Source organism: Cibotium barometz, chromosome 32, assembly GCF_041138505.1.
Source record: "Cibotium barometz isolate CiBa-2024 chromosome 32, ASM4113850v1, whole genome shotgun sequence".
Lineage (NCBI taxonomy): Eukaryota > Viridiplantae > Streptophyta > Polypodiopsida > Cyatheales > Cibotiaceae > Cibotium > Cibotium barometz.
The window spans coordinates 12,644,681-12,662,698 of NC_141077.1; the positions used below are offsets into that span (position 1 = coordinate 12,644,681).

At 44.2% G+C, this 18,018-nt stretch overlaps 1 protein-coding gene across 2 annotated transcripts in view; it reads right to left on the reverse strand.

Moving 5' to 3' along the window:
* The window catches only part of LOC147619835 (DNA-directed RNA polymerases IV and V subunit 2-like), a 114,189-nt gene that overhangs the window by 70,621 nt on the left and 25,550 nt on the right, over window positions 1–18,018 (reverse strand). The window contains exon 2 of one of the 2 annotated variants that reach the window (XM_086825679.1): window positions 9,265–9,681. In XM_086825679.1, the coding sequence (XP_086681805.1) occupies window positions 9,265–9,681 (417 nt within the window). Of the gene's footprint in view, window positions 1–9,264; window positions 10,054–18,018 lie in introns of those variants that run through there. The other variant, XM_086825678.1, reaches the window with a different exon arrangement.

The following is an 18,018-nucleotide window of genomic DNA, read 5'->3' on the forward strand; positions in this document are numbered from 1 at the left end:
CAATTTGCTATCATATGGTGTGTGGTGTCAGCTTGGAAAACCACCTTTATCCAAGAGTGCTATCCAAGTTCAAGGAATCAACAAGAAGAAAACCCCCGTCTCAGGAATTCTGCACACTCTGGTTGCCTATGACAAGGGAACCAGAATTCAAAGTTTTTTGGTTATGCCTGCGGGTACCATGGAAGGGACTGTAAACTTAGGGCGCAAATGGATGATGGCCACCAAGTGCAATATCGATTGGGCAACTAGACGAGTCACAATGCAAGAACCAACACTAGGTCTGACCGCTCAAAATCCCGCACCTAAGTCATCCACTCAAATGCTAGATAATGAAAAATCACAAAATCCAGTGGCAAAACCATCTTTGATTGTTTGCCACCCCTCTAACGCTTCAACGCCAAGAGTGGAAACATGCAGTGTGGTCTCTAAAGCTCCGCTTACTATGCCAAAGCGTATATACAAATGGGTCCCAAAAGCTTCGTTCACCAAGAAGCCTCGTAAAAGGAAAGCAGCTACCCACCCAAGAAAGGGCAATGTGACATCGCGATGGATCCCTAAAAAATTATTAGTAGCCCAAGGGTACTACGAGGGGAATGACCAGATTTGGGTCCCTAAACATAAGCTGAATCCCTCTACATCACCTGTAAAACCTTGCAAACCAATTGTTGCCACCCCAATGACAATTCAAGACCGTGGTAAGGGAAAGGTAACAGAGTGCTCCGCACCACTTCTTCCAGAGTTAGGTTGGATTCCCAAACGATATCGATCATTACCACCTAGCTCAGGAAGGGGAGAGCCACATGAAGCTTCTAGCTCCTCATGCCAGGCACACACTCATATAGAAGTTTCTACATGCTCTACACCTACTCTTGTCAACACCCAACAAAAAACCGATGAGTCTACGTCTCCCTTTGTAATATTATCGTCGGAAACCATTTCCTCCATTCGTTAATGGGAGCGTACACTACCATCTCTACAATTGGATGTGGCCACAAGGGTCATAAAAAGCTATCTGCCCACATCACAACCTATGACCCACTGGACAAATTGGTTCCAAGAGGCTGCAACATCATTGCAAATAATATGATCTACCCAAGGAAAGGGGGAGCATGTACTCACGCTCGACATTCTAATGCTTCCTCCTTAACCTTCTCCCCTGACCATGTAATTGCCAAATTCAAGGGAATGTATATATATAGCTTCATACATTTTTTTTAAAAAAACAAAGAAAAGGAAAACAAAAAATAGTAAAAAGAGCAAGAGCACAAAAAGAGGAGAAATATCCGTATACAATCAAGAACTAGATTGACCTGTCACAAACCTACTGATGCTATATCTGTGTTTGCAGATATGGCAGATGCACGATCATCATACACTTCATCCACTCCCACCTTTGGTGAGAGGTATCATCTATACCTTTCTCAGATATTTCACATGTGCTATCCTGTTATTGAAACTGAATGGGATCATATAGATGTACTAGCCAGAGAGGAAAATGTTGAGGAATTAGAATGGCTAATTCGCCTATTGACCATAACTGACCCCTACTCCGTAGAGGACATATCCCCATTAGCCCAATGCTTTCCTTTTTCACAAGATGACTATTCCTGCATGGTTACATTCTTGATGAGTTTATGTGGATGGGAAAATGAAAAGGAAATATCTCACAATGATGAATGGACGGATGAAACTCATGGCACTACTGAGGTTGACTTTATTTATTTGGATGATGCGGATAGAGGCTTAGCCTTAGGGCTAGAGCCAAGACTCTACAATATCCTCTTACCGTATCCTCAGTAGTAGTGTGGTGACTGGTAGGCAGGTTAGTGTTTTCAAGTTTTTTCTAGTTTGGATTCCTTACACGAGTCTTTAATTTTTCACACTGATGTGCCTCTCGAGGTATAGTGCTTGTTAGTTGATTGTACAGGTTAAAAAGTTTGAGGTGGGTTCGCTTTCAAGTCCTGAGATAGCCGCAACACATACATAAATATCTCATCAAATTGCTGGCATTTTTCTCATCGAATCAAGGAGATCTCCAAAATACAGGTGTAATTCTTCCATACCTACTCTCTTTCATTTTTACTGTTCAATTAATTGCATGAACTATAATGCATGACCACATGGAAATTGTCAATGTACTACTTAGTTTTTGAAGTTGCCTGACGTGCTAGTGTGAATCATTAATGAGTTTAACCTTATTGGATATATTCTTGAGAATGCATGCAGTCTTTAGTTAACCTTGGAATACGATTGTCTTAGGTCTAGGATTAAACCATCTTAATGTTTGACACCTGGCCATGTGTGTGTTGACCTCTAGGACATAGCTTTTACCCCTTTGTCGAAAGGATGCAAGACAAATTATAGTTCAGGAGCGAAGATCAAAAGATTTTATTTTATTTTTTTTTTAAAGAGTCTACAATAAATGGCAATACAAGTCTATGATGTGCTTTAATGTTGGCCTATCGCCTTATTGATACTCGGTAGGCGAGGAGTATACTACTCCAGACCGATGCCTTGGTTGGTAGGGGATAGCCTTGCCTAAAGTGAGCTAATAGATTTCTGGATAATGCCTTGTGTTAAACATGGTACCAGGATCGATGTTAGTTTTGCCTTAGGAAGGTCGCCATTGTATGTAAAAATTGTCACGTGCATTAAAAAAAAATAAAGGCAAAAGGCTCCTGTAACTCTGATGTTTCTTGTGTCCCTAGGCTCGTGGTATTAACTTGTTCTTAGAATAGACACAGTGTGGTCATCTGTTTATTTATTAAGCTTGGTTATTTTCCTTGACTTAGGCCAGTTATAAACCTTGATTAACCTTTGACACCTTGCTAACTCTTGATTTACTTTCAATAATTTTAAACTCCTGTTAATTTGCTACACTCGCTCATTCATGTGACCCCTTAAACTAAGTTCTCATAGTAACATCTATTGTGGTCTAACATGCTTGAATTTATACACTTTATATCTTTTGAATTCCAGCATACTTTCACTCTACTTCCCTGTTTTGCAGACGGTCTACCACAACAACCCTATCGAGCGTACCATACCATACCTTCCGAGGACGGAATCTACATCAAGAAGGGGGGCATGTTAACCTATGACGGACAATGAGACGTACTATGTTTTACGTCATGTAATTAGTTTAACTATTCTGAGCATGGGTCGGACTTGTCGGCACCATATGTTAAGGATGAAGGGATTGGGTGATCGCCGATGAGAGGCGCACCTTGAATATCAGTAGGATAAGGGTTAGGATCGGCCGGCCATGTATGGACGCCCAAGTGTGAACGGCCAAGTCACCTATAAGAGTCAAATGTAACCCTAAAATCCTCATTCTCATGTGTTGTGAATACAAGAGTGCTCTTGCCTTATCTCCTTGGTTTCCTTCTCCTGCGTGTGTGTGAGAGAGAGAGAGAGAGAGTGAGAGAGCGATCGAGCACTGTGTAGCGGCACGGCGGCGGAGAGGCGGTAGAGCGGCGACGGCGGCTCCTCCTTCACTGTTGCGACGCGGGAATCCTTCAAGGCGGCGGTTGAGCGGTGAGTGACACACCCTTTGCATTCTGTTTGAGCTTCCGTCCCTGGTTGTATGCTTGCAGCCATTCGTGGCTCGCATACGGTGCTCGGCAAGTCCCCAGCTACGACCTGTGCGGCAAAAGCGCACAGCTGCAAAAGATTTCATCTTTTGTGTGTAAGATAGGTGGAAGAACCACCTTGCCATAGACTATCTCAAACGGAGCCTTATTAGAATGCACAATGTTATTGTATGCAAACTCAACCAATGGCAAATACTTTTTTCAATCTGACTTCTGCTCTGATACATAAGACTTGAGCAAATCAAGTATGGCTGAATTGGAAATTTCACTCTGACCATCTGTTTGAGGATGATAAGCTGATGAAAAACTCAGCTTTGTGCCCATATTATCAAACAATGCCTGCCAAAATAAACTAGTGGTCCGAGGATCTCTATCCCACACAATAGATTTGGGCATGCCATGATGTTTGAAAATCTGAGCCAAAAACAACTTTGCCATGTGCCGTAGCTCGATGGTTTTCCTCACAGGAATAAAATGTGCTTGTTTGCTAAAACAATCAATGATAGTCCATATTGCATCATTACCATGTGCCGATCTCAGCAAATCCATAATGAAATACATGGCAATGCTTTCCCATGGTTCCTATGGAATGGGTAAGGGCTAAAGCAAACCAGGTGTCCTGTGCCCTATCAAACTTGAGTTTCTAACACACTAGGCACTCACGAACATAAGCTTCGATATCCCTGTGTATAGTTGGCCAAAAGAAATATCTTTCCAAATCCTATATAGTAGCTAGAATACCACGATGACCTACATATGGAGGAGCATGACACTCTTCGATAACCTTTTGGCGCAATTCTTGGACCACACAAATACAGTTTTGCATCATCAGAAAACCATCTCGAATCGAATAAGATGGGACAAATAGTACCATCATTCAAATCAACCCAAATAAGCTGAAAATCTGTGTCCACAGAATACATATCTCGCATTCTTGAGAAGTCTCGATGATAGGCAGTAGTCACTGCATGCACTTGAGGCCTGCGTGACAAAGCATCCGCCACCAAATTCTTCTTGCCCGGATTACGCAAAATCTAAAAATGAAACATGGACAAGAAATTTGCCCACCTTAGATGCTTTTCTAAGAGTTTAGGCTGTGTGAGAAAGTGCCGTAAACTCTGATGATCTGTTTAACCATAACTTCAGCCTCCAAAAGATAATGCTTCCATGTTTGTAGCGCATGAGTAACGGCCAACAACTCTTTCTCATACAAGTACAATTCTGCATGTTGTAGACGGTGGCTTTCAAAAGCCACTGCATGTTCCTCTTGATTCAAAACAGCCCCAAAACAATATCCACATGCATCACACTCGACCACAAAAGGTCTATGCAAGTCTCGAATAATAAGAACAAGCCTTGAGATGATGGCGTCCTTCAACTTTTGGAAAGCTGTCCTTTCTGAATCGGACCAACGGAATGCAACTTTCTTCTTCGTCAGATCATGCAACGGAGACACCCAGAAAGCAAAGTGCCGAATAAATCGACGATAGTAAGACATAGACCAATGAAGCCTCTAACTTGATGAACATTTTGAAGCTCTTGCTAGTTCTTCATAGCTTGAATCTTTGCGGGATCTATGCGTACACCATCTTTTGAAACAATATGCCCCAAATAATGGATCGCTAACAACAAGAATTCACTCTTCTTTCCATTGATGAAAAGCTTGTGTTTCCTAAGCTCTTTAAAAACAATGGCGAGATGTTCTTTATGCTCAGCCTCACTCTTTGAAAAAATAATAATATCATCAAAGAAAGTTCCTGTGAACTTGCAGTGAGGTCTAAAAATTATGTCCATCGTTCTATTGAAAGTGGCAGGAGCATTTGTAAGACCAAATGGCACCACTAAATATTCATATGGCCCAAACGAGGTTCTGAAACCCATTTTGTGCACATCTTGAGATATCACTCTAATCTGATGGTAGCCACTCTTAAGATCAATGCGACTCAAACAAGAAGCTCCCTCAAGTGTGTCAAGAATATGATCGATTCTAGGAATCAAAAACCTGTTCTTGATGGTAATCTTGTTAAGGGCCCTGTAATCAACACACTTTCTGTATGTCCCATCCTTCTTCTGCACAAGCAAAATTGGAGAACAATAAGGCGAAGAACTTGGCCTTATCAACCCCTTTTCAACCAAATCATTCACTTGAGTCATAATTTTCTCCTGTTGGGCAACACACACTATAAGGAGGTCAGTTAGGAGGAGAGCTACCAAGGATTATGTCAATACAATGATCCTCTGGCCCAAATCATTCCACAAAATGGGCTGCCGATTAACTTCCTCCGCTGAACGCGGGGGGATGTGTACCAAAAAACTCCTCAAGCAGTCCCAGGCCCGTAGGAAGAACCTAACCAAGGGGGATGAAGGGGAGCGGTGGACTGCATCCGAAAAAATAAAGCATGAGCTGAGAGTCCAGTCACCTCTGCGAACAGGGACACACTTCACGATCTGCTGCATGAGAAAGTCCTTCCACAGCTCAGAGCCTGGAAGAAAGCCCCTAACAACCAGCTTACACAGCAAAGCCTTACATTGCACCTCAGGGTCAATGATATTCAATCCCCCTTCCTGCTTAGGCCTGATAATGGTTTCCCAAGCAACTCTAGCCCTGGTGTGTGCATTTTCATCAAGCCTTGACCAAAGAAAGTTTCGAATAAGGCGACGAAGCTGTCCAATGCAGCCCTTATGAAAAATCCAGCACGAAGCAATAAACCATGTCGTGGCTAGCAAAACTTGGTTAACCACCAAAGCTCTAAAGGCCAAGTCGAGCTTCCTCCTACTCCAGTGATGAAGTTTGCTTTTAATGCTTAAGAGCACTGGAGCAAACTGTTGTGCAAGGGAGATGTCAACACCCACCTGACAACCAAGGTATCTAGCAGAGCATCCTCTCTCAATCCAAGTAAAACCAACATCTGTACCCCAATCTAAAACCAACATCTGTACCCCAATCTGCAAGAGGAGAATCACTGATGACCCTGTTGGTGACAAACCCGGCACTAATCGGGTTTACCTGCAATCTCCACACGTTGCTTCAAAGGGCCACAAGGGCCGGAAGCAAAACATAGTCCTCAAAGAGCTCAATGTCACGGGCAAGAACCATGACCCTAAGGACAGCATCCGCCGAGGCAATGACCGCCTGGGCAGAAGATGTCGGCAAGGCGTGAAGGGGGGGCACTTGAAGAACAAGCCCAAAGGCAGACCCGATGGCCTCTAACATAGGCCAATATGCACGCGGAAGACCTGGAAATCTGAGAGTAATCGGGAAACGGTTCCGGTCTTCCTCAACAGGGTCAAAGTAGCTAGAGTAGGGAAGAAAGAATATCTTTCTCGGGCCCAATGGCAAAGGGCTGCCCTTCAAAACCTATGACGCTGTGTCCTCAGAATCAAAATCCACTTGGAAGAAACCTCTTCCAAGCAACCTGACATCTCGAAAGTGTAGAGCAAGGTCGGAGGGCAGAGCCGCCAGGACCCAATCCCGAGCCTAGAGACGGGACGGGTGAGATCTAAAGATTCTGGCAATGAGAGTCGTTTTGGAGTCTTTCTCTATTTCGGCGTAGAGGACTGCGAGCTCGGCTTCGGAGAAAACAATGGTTCACCCGGCTGAGGGAGAATGATTAGCCATGACGCTAATCGAAGAAAAAGGCCGGCTTGAACCCGGATGAGGAGCAATCCGAACCAAGGGGAAGAGGAAGGCGAAGAGGCGGAGGAAAGGAAAGGAGGGTGGAAAAGGGAACAGCAAAAAAGAAAAGGGAAGCAAGGGGAAGAGGCTGGACACAAAGGCGAAGAGGGGCGGGGGAGGGGCAGCACAACAGCGCTGCGCTGAGGGAAGAGGCGGAGGAAGGATGGGAGGCGATTAGGGGGGGGGAGGCGAAACGATCAACAGGAGGGCTAGGGCGGGCAAAGGCAAGGAGGGGAGGCGGAGGAGGAAAGGGGGCGAAGCAGGAAGAAAAGCGAATGGGCGTAGCGAAGGAGGAAGAAGGAGGGGGCAGCGAAGAAGGAAGGAAGCGAAGGCAGAGAGGATCAGAGGCGAAAGGGAATGATTCACGCAGCAATGGAGGAAGGAGGGGCGCAGCGAAGGAGGAATGAGGGGTGCAGCGATGGAGGAAAGAAGCGATTCAGGGTTTGGGGAGCTCGCGGTGCTCTCTCCGTAACTACAAAGAGCTCACAGCATCGGATTTTCCACAAAGCATCAGCACAAATTTCTTGCCCAGGAAAGGAAGCTTGAGTTTGAGGACTTAGGCGATTGTTTGATTTGTTTCATCTTATTCTGAATGTATCTGGTGCCATTTTGAAGAGTGTTTACTCTCTGGCACCCGTTCTCTTGTACTGGAACACTTAGTTGGTAATAAAGATACCTCGGGGGGGAGGTTGGCCCAACTTCAACCCGTAGTGCTGTGTTTTTGTGCAAGTTTTCATATTGTTGTTTCAGTTGTGTCAAAGTATAATGATGATGTTCTCAGATGCTATGTATGATGCCATGATGTTATGTATGGGATAAGGTTTTCTGTGCACATGCTTCCGTATTTGTGACATTAGACCAGCATTTTTCCCATAGTGTGGCCAGTCCCAGCATCATTGTATTTGCGATTGCCAGAAGGCTTAGCAGGTTTGGCAGCAGATCCTACACATCTTCACTATGGATCGAGCACCCTCCTGCATTGTTACATGGGGCACAATTGCTTGGGCCGCTTAGGCCACAGTCATCATGTCATATCGGGAGGGTAGGGGACTAGCCCTTCAAGTCTCTCACCTTCATATTTTTGCAATGCCAGTTCCAGTTCCACCACAGGTCACTGCACTCGAAGTTTTCATGAGAGATGGGAGATTGCAAAGCAGTATTGCTACATAGCATATTTGGAGAGCTCTATGCAACAAAGCCATCGAAGGCACCCTCACCTCGCCAACGGAATCCATCCAAAGCATTTGGCTCAATATCATTCATACCCTCCATGGTCAATGGGGGAAGCGGTGGCTCAAACCACATGCAGAAGTGCCAGGATGCCTTCCTGAGGATATGGCGTCATGGTCCCTTTCTTATTGACAGTGGTGGCAAACCCACTTGGCACTATAGACCACCTGCGTGGTTGTTTCCCCCTCCCCCCACTATATGAGATAGCCTTCTCCTCCTAGAGCAGCCAGCCGGAAGAGAAGAGCATCCTCCCCTTTTTCTTCTTGACTCTCGCTTCCCATTTGCAATCAAGTTTGTAACTAATATAAGGATCTTTTTTCCCTTTTTTTTTTTTTAAAAAAAAAGAGGAGGCTCTTATAGAGGCTAAAACTAAATTAGAATAATGAGTGGAAAATAAACCCACTTACACTTTTATTATTAAGGAGGTAAAGCCTCCTGCTACAATGTTTCACAAGTCACTGCTTACACAAGCATGCTTACATCAACATGCTTACGCTTCCATGACCTTGATGCAACTACATCATCATGAAATCGTCCTAGTTTATAAGCATGACATCAGCAAGCGATGATCCATTTTGGATATGACCCTAAACCTTCAGACAATTCATACATACATAATCATATTGGCATTACATTTGCATAAATTGGTTTCTCTGATGTGTGACATGAAACATCAGAACTGAAAGTAAAACAAGTGTATTGTTTCTACAACGAAAGTAAGGGCAAAGATGATGTATTGAAAGAAAGGAAATGTTCAAAAGAAACCTTCACATTGATATCTGCATAAATGGATGCATTGTATGTCATTTTTCGAAGCCGTGCTTCTGTTGGGAGCATCTTCAAAACATTCCCTTGCTGATCTGTCCATTCTGGCCTATGCATTGCTATGGGCCCAAAGCTGATTTGAGCAGATTCCAGCATACCATCAGCTTGTGTACTCTGCTTGCCATTATTGGGTCTAATGCTGAAGGGAGGAGCATCTGCAAATGTTTTATGAATGTCTTCATCTACGAACTGATTATAGGAGCCAATCTGATGAGCTACCAAGCTTCTTTTTTCAAAATAAGATTCACAAGCCCTATCAAAAAGATTCTTCTCATCTGCATCAGTCAGTGTGCCTCCGCCATCATCCATAAATGTATCTGTGTCACATGTAATGTCCATACTCTTCACACTCTCCATCTGCAAAAACCACATATCGATTCTGTAATTATGTCGGTAAGTAGAATACAACTCCAATATCCAAAACTTCTGTGGAATATATGAGATCTTTAGTATTGATTGAAGATCAGCCACTTCATACATTGGGCCAGCTCTAGTATCTATTATATGCCCACAAATCTATGCTTGGATCTTCCTTGTGTTAGAGAGATCCTATTGCAAGGTGGTCTTAAAAAAGAATTCTACTAAGTCAAAAATAAAATCATACAGAGGGACATCTCAAGCCCAAAGGTAGAGAGATATCAATGAATCAAGGGCACTATGCTGCCATAAAAGCCCCGTACGAGTGGAGATGCCACCCTTCCACTTTCTCATAAATATATTGTGTTTTGTCTACACAGCTTTAGAAGATCCACTATTGTAGGCTCCGGTGGTCAAAAGAGTGTAAACGATGCACTCCATATACTGCAAAGCCAATTGGCAATCATCGATCTGATGCAGATGGATGCTATCAAACAAAGGCTGACGCAAGGAAAAGTAGTGATAGCATGCAATCCTTATGGAATGAAAAACCAAATGATTTCTTGCATGCCGTATTGTCCACAAAGCCCAATATCTAGTCCAGATTAGAAAGGGCCGTGCATGATCCAATCCACAAGGCCACCTACCAAAAAGCCAAGAAAATCAAGAGAAGAAATACTCTAGGAATCTGAGTTTAAGAGAATGTGAAATTTACTTTAAGCAAACTTTTGGTCTCTAGACAAGACCAAATAAGATGCATCACTATTTCCTTTATTCAATGACAAGAAGGGCATTTCATAGCAACTGTGTCTTTTTTCAAGAAATTCTCTAATTAGGGGCACTCCCAACAAGCATCATCATCAAAATAATCTAGATTTGAGTGGCAATTTACTATGCCAGATTTTCTTCAGGTTTTGTTTCCACCAAGATGTTTTCTTAGTGAGAAGCCAAATCTTATTAACTCGATCGACAAGCCAAGGCACATGAATAATCAACTTGTAGATCAAAGCAACTGAAACCTGAGAGAAAGAGAAACTAGAATAAGGTCTAGAATCTTCCCTACATAGAAAAATCCAATCCTCTGTACTTTCACCATCCGGAACAACCTAAAGTGGAGTTAAAAGTCTGCAATTGTTTCCTGTAACATGTACCATAAAGGTCTGTAGTGCATACCCAATTGCCAATGACTTTGAGCTCAAGGAAAGGACATAACTTTTCCTTTAGCATCAACAACATCTTCGCAAACCCGAATGCCTTTTGTAGAAAGAAAGTAAGCTCCCCCGTGAGGAACGGAGAGCCAAAGGAGTACGGAATGCATGGCTCCAAAAGACACTTTCTAGTCTCAAAGTATTGGCAGCCTTAGGAGGTCTATGTGACCACTAAATATATTGTAGAACAAGCTTCTTGCCTGCAAGGAGACGAGAGACATAAGAGCTTAGTTGCCATTTTCCAAATGCATCCGTGTTCATATTAAAGCAAAGAGCTGCAGTCATAAGCGTCCAGGGCTGTTGTTGCGCACGAGAAAAGTGAGAAGCAAGGTGGCTTTGTGTGCAAGAACGTGATAATGCATATTTTAATGTTAAGTCCTCCATGCATTTTTGGCAAGCATATGAACTCATAGTTAAGGGGACGCAAGGCCTTATTATAATGAGAATTTTGCCAAAAGATCTCAATCCTTTTTGTCATAAAACAAGAGATTTGGTTTTAAGACCATGCCAGAAGAGAGAAAAAACAGAATGTAAGCCATTAAAATCAATTGAACTATTCTCAATTTTACATGAAGTGTCCAAGTAGAGAGTTTCCAATTCAATCATAAGTTTTTGTAGTACCTAATCTGTAGCATCACGAGGTGAAAGTTCCACCCCAAAGGATATCCCAAATGACTGACATGTTATGCAGGCGATATGATTTCCCCAAGCCAAAGAATACCTTGCCATTGAGCTTCACCAAGAGGCAATAGTTTTGATTTTTTAAAATTGATAAAAGGACCTGTTGCTATTCCAAACATGTGCAAGGTGTTCATGAGGCATTGCAGGTCCAATTGCGTATTCTTAGGAAACAAGAAAAAGTCATTAGCATATGCCCGAGTAACCAAAAGGTGACCATCAGGGAGACGAAGCCCACATAATCTACAAACCTCAGTGAGCTTATTGATATGTCAAGAAATAATAGCACAGAGCAAGGCACTGAGAGAGCAGCCTTGTCGAATAGATCTATACAGAACACAGAGAGAGAATAAGCCTTTTCCCAAAATGCATCTGGCAGTGTTGTCTCGATACAACCATTGAATTTTGTTTCCGCATTTTTGGACTGAAGCCTAACTTTGCCATGATTTCTGCAATGTAATCCCATTGGATTGTATCAAAATCCTTAGCAATATCAACTTGCAATAAGATCACATCCTGCTTAGTATATTTTGCATATACTATGCCAACATAGACATTCGCTTTCTTGTCTCAGATTTCCAGATGTACACCCAGGGTCAGGAGAGATTGGACGCCCAGCACACGTTTTTTGTTCACAAAGGCTGATATCAAGGCACCATCTTCCCCTCTTATTGTAGCCATTGTCATAGCATGGAGAAGCATGAGATCTTTTTTGCGACAAAGGCTTCCTACGTCTTTGGATGAGGCTGACCAACAACCTATTATGTGGAACGAGCTCATTAGGGATGAGACTAGTTGGCCACTCGGTGCATCTCGTTATATGCAATGGTCAAGATGGGAGATGTGCATACACAGTTCTTGCTTGGAAGACCTTTAAGAGTCTTCTGGAGGATCGGAGAGCTGCATCCATTCAGCATCTTAGGGGCTCTCGCATTCGTATTGATCAGATTGATGCAGCTATTCTGCATGAGTGGCTTTCTGGGACCTTTCATGGAGACTATCATCCGAGTTGGCATGGAGTTTTTTCGAGGATATGCATACCTCTACAGGTCATTGCTCTCCCGGGCCAGGAGGCTACAGACTGCATCATTTACTCTATCATGCCTAGAGGGAGATTGAGGAGATGTAGTATGGAGGAGATCATCCCAAATACTAGGCTTAGTCCAGTGAGGATTGTTCGTCATTATGGGAAGCATTGGTTCATTGACCCTTATCCTCAAATAGTGACTCATGGCTCGTGGTGTTTGTGGTTATATGGTGGCAGTCCTATCAAATATCTTCAATGGGATCCAGGAGAGTGGGAGTGGATCGATGCCTTTGATCCTTTGAAAAGCCTTCCTTTTTTTTTCAGTTTCACTGTCCGGAATGCCAGGCATCTCCTCACTCGATAGATGCATAGGATCCCTACTCTCAAGCCTCATTGGGAGAGCTATGATATTTCTCCAGTGACATAGCGCAGATATTGGCATAGACTTTGGCACTCATACAGAAGGAGCCAGATCTCTCATTTCTTTTGGTTATTCTTACATGGTGGTCTCCCCACCAATCAGTGGAGATCAGTTTTTGGTGTAGCACCTTCCTGTCCTAGGTGCGCGGCAGATTCTGAGACTGTACAACATTGTTTATGGGGATGCGGCACTGCACAACAGATTTGGGATTCTGTAGCCCAACTTTTGGGCAAATTGAGTGGCGGAGCCATGCATGTGACTTGGGGGGTAGTTGCTTGGCTCTCCCAGTCCCATCCGCAACTTTTTTTTACGAGGACAGTGGTACAGATTCTGTTATTTTCATTCGTAGAGGTATTGCCCACCAGCATGGTTTATTGCAGGATGTTCCTCACTCTAATTATACACCTCCCAGACAAAGGATTGACTTCAATTGGGAGATTGTTGCCAGTATTACAGCATGGCAGATCTGGAGAGGTAGATGCAAGGAGGCTATTGAGGGTGTCCAGACTTTTGAGTCTCAGTGCATTAGTACTATATGGGGTGATATCATCCATACGCTTATGGCTACTTGGGCTCACATTCAGGGGCCCTCTCGTTCTGCGTAAGCGAAGCACGTGATATTTATGCGGGAGTGGGACCATGGCATCTTCTTTTCCTCTAGTACCACAGATCTGGAGAGGTAGATGCACGGACGCTATTGAGGGTGTCCAGACTTTTGAGTCTCAGTGCATTAGTACTATATGGGGTGATATCATCCATACTCTTATGGCTACTTGGGCTCGCATTCAGGGGCCCTCTCGTTCTGCGTAAGCGAAGCGCGTGATATTTATGCGGAAGTGGGACCATGGCATCTTCTTTTCCTCTAGTACCACAAGTCTTACATGGCATCATGATGCTCCTCAGTGGTTGAAATCACCTTACATATTGGGGTGATTCTATTCTTTTCCGGCTTATAGCTGTGATTGTGTATGTTTTTTCTCATGAAGTCTCTTTCTGAAAAAAAAACATAGACATTAGCAATGTTATTTGTTATTTGTCTATGAGACACAAAACCATATTGCGCTAGATGCAAACTCCTATTTAAGATCTTTTTGCGGCGATTAGTGATCAATTTATAGATCACTAGCATCAAGGTAATAGGGCGCCAATCAGAAAGTTTTTGACACAAATCCTTTTTTGGCACCAATCTTATCAGTTCCTCCTACCAAGCAAAAGGCATGATGCCAAAATTCCAATCCTCATTGATCATAAGCAAAAGTGACTCTTCAAGCATAGGCCAAAACTGCAAAAAGAACTCCACCATCAATCCATCCCATCCTGGAGTCTTCCATTTACCAAGCGCCTTTACTGCCCTATTCAATTTCATAACTGAAAATATGGACTCCAAATCAACCGCTTCATTCATATCTACAATGTTGAAAACATGAGACAAAAGCTCCTACCAAGCCCTACGAATATCAAGAGTCATCTTTAGTGGTGTTGCAAAAACGTGTTGAAAATACATAACACAATCATGCTCTAGCTGGTGTATGTCATGTGTCCAATTGCCATTCTCTTTCGTCACTCTAGATATACATTGTTTTTGTCTTGAAACATGCAATCTTTTAAAAAAAGATTTAGATGAGAAACCCTTATCCAAAAAGGGTTTTTGGCGTGCCATTTCTGTAATGTCCAATAGTCATTGAGAGCCAATGCATGCTTTGCATAGACAATATGATCCTCCTCTTGCTAGGATAGCATGCGAGTATGACTGGTCTCCTCTAGAAACTGCATATACTTAGTTGATATATGTGTTGCACAAGTACCACTTGCCATATTCAATAATAACCGTTTGCATACGGGGAAAAAATGATACCATGCAATGTCTATGTTCTCATACATTTCAACTTGTAATGTGTCAATGACATCAACAGTCATATCCTGAAACAGTGCATGCAAGAGATAGGAATTCTTCAACAGTAGAAGCCGTTTAATGGGTAAAGAATACTCTTCAAGAGGCATATCAAAGTACAAACCTGACCAAACCGACGCATGTTCAGAAAGGTTCAAAGAGTAATCAATCCTTATACGACACAGAAAAGTGTCAACATAATCTCCATGCAAGCGGTACTACTAAGGTAACCTGTTTACCCTTCTTATTAGTTTCGAGAGTACCCATTCATTTTCGTCCCGTGGTGGCAAACAGGTGGTGGAGGGGGTGGGCTAGAAGTGGACATTACCGCCTCATCATCAAATGGAATATACTCGCTATCGGAAGAGGATCTGGATGAGGAGGAATCAAAGGATCAAAGAGGGGGTGGAAAAAGTTACCTATGGAGCCAGTGTGGCTGATCGGCCGATACAAGAGGTGGAGACAGTGGTACAGTAGAACAGTGCTGTAGAGGCAACTTCCATGGCCACCGAAGGTGTTGTCGCAGAGACTTGTGTGCAGGAGGAGGTAACTAAATGAGAGGTGGCACTTGGGAGGAAGAAGATGGCGGCACCGGTTAGAGGAAGCAGACTATGAAGTGCTGGTATGTCACAGGGTTGTTAGGTAACTCGTCGGCCATGATGGGCTGAGAAGGGATATGAATGACAAAAAAAACTAAAGAAGGAAACCAGGCGCTCAAGCTGTGCTCTTGTTTTCTTTTGCCTTTTTTTTCTCGTGTTTTTTTTTTTTGTAATAGAGGAAGGGCGAGGGAAACAGTGTGGGCGAGTAGGGAGACTGGTTGGAAAATCGGTGGGGGGGAGAACAGGGGGTGGTAGCAGCAGGGGGCGGTAGCAGCAGGGAGGTTGGGGCTAGGGCCAGGGCACAGAGAGGAAGAGAGAGCTGGAGCAATTGAGATGATTGAAAGGCGGCAAGTCGGAGTTGGGTGGATTGAGGTAAAGGCTTGCACACGGGGTGTGGTGGATTGCGGATGGAATCGAAAGCGCTTCTCTGGAAGATGGGTTGTGTAAAAAAAACTTGGGAGTGGTGAGCAGGTAGTGGGGAGAAGAGAAAAAATATAAAATAAGGCAGTTGGCTGGGGGTATGGTCGGAGTCGTGGGATGGGGTGGGATCTGGGGTGTGAGGTTGGGGGAAACCGCGCCAAGAGGGGGGTAAGGATTGGGCAAGTCGTGAGGGAAGATAGATGGGTGAGTCAGAAGGAGTTGATTGGGCAAATCGGAAGAGAAGGGGGGGGGGGGGGGGGGGGGGGGTGGTTTGTGGGCAATTCGGGAGGAGAAAAGGGTCGAGTAGAGAGGTTTGGGGCGAGTCGTTAAGAGGGTCTGTCCACGATCAGGAGAGGGAAAAGGAATACAGGGCGAGAGGAAAGGGATGGCTGCCGGATGTCCAATTCGAGAGGGGGGGGTTGGGGTTGTCTGATTCGAGAGGGTAGGTTTGGGTGAGTCCAGAGAGGGGGAAGAGTTGTGAGGGGGTGGGTGGGGTTGTTCAAGTCAGGAGGGGGGTCGGGGTCTAGATGAGTCGACAAGGGGGTGGGAATGTCGGACGAGTCGAGGCGGGGGGTTGGTGGACCCGTTATAGAACTATTTGGAGGTCGAAGCGCAACCCCTCATGGTTGTAGTTGTGAACATAAGCATCTTAAATATCAATCAGAAGGATGATCAATTTGAGGAGCCGCACATTGGCCACTATCGTTGGATAACAGGGATCACCTTCCATGCATTCACTGTGGTTAGCATGAACTATCGTTGCTGGCTGAGAGTATTGAAGAGGATATGCTTAAAGTGAAGGAACTTATAGACAAAGTGGGAATCACGAGCACCCCTTTCATGGAATTCCCTAGGAGTAAACCTTTGTTTGATTGGCATAAATAATGGCTCAACACAAAGGTGCCGTGGACATGCTCTATATATTTTAACATATTCCTTCATGGCAAGGAATGGTAATCTGTAGGCTCACCTCGATACCAAAGTTGTCGACCACAACCTGGCCTTCAACATCTATAGGTATTTTCTCACAACCTCCCTAGTGACACTACTGAATGCTCCCCCCTCCATCGCTTGTAAGCGTGGGTGATCATGAATGTAACTATGCATATCTTGAGCAAATCAAGAAGCCACAGGTTGGCAAGCCTTGAGACCCAGCTCTCATGCATCGAGCCTATCTCCCACTAAAGGGTATGGTAAAGTAGCTAGTTGTGCTCCTGTTATATAATCCTCTGCTTGGATTAGAGTGGTGGGGTTGAATGTAGTGATCTGCAAGAGGGCTTGGCACATAAGATTAGGCTTAAGTACAGGATTCCTACTCATGATGATTTGCTCATATTTTGGAGCCGAGAGATTGAGGACAAGGTCGAAAGTGGAACTCGTCACGCTTGGAGTGGGGACCACGACCTCTGGCTGGCCATCTCCAAGGGTTCCTCGGGGTCGAGAGGGTTAGTTTGGCATGTTCTATTGTATTTGCAATCTTGTGTTGTGTTCTGTTCCCTAGTGTCTTCTATATTGTGCTGTGAGCATCAAGGACTCCAAACATACTCTCCACATAAAAGCCACCTGTTAGTATGCCGGGAAACCAACCCTGCTCTACAGGTACACTACAATTTGCCTGAGATGGTGGTCATGCCATGCCTTCCTTCTGTTTTATTCCACTTCCAAATCCTGGTTTGCCAATGCTCAAGTTTCGTCCAAGATGGTAATACGAAGCACTGAAGCATTGTGGGTAGTGTCATCTTGGCGGGAGGTCCCTACCCAGTGGACTCCAAACCATGGAGCAACTAAAAGCGACCATGGCGGGTCGTGACTTTGAAGGCAGTTCTGTAAGCCCACAAGGTGGCGAGGAGGGCCTCTGACCAGTCACTCGGGTTTTGATGGCACATCTCACGGAGTAAGTGATAGAGCACTTTGTTGGTGCTTTCCACCTACCCGTTGGCCCGGGGGTAATAAGCACATGACTTGCGGTGGAAGATCTTATAGTTACTCAATAAGGTGGTGATGAATTCATTGACGAAGTGGTAGCCTCTGGTGACTTCCAAGGGGCAACCAAAGCAAACAAGGATGTGTTCCTATAAGAACCACGCCACCGT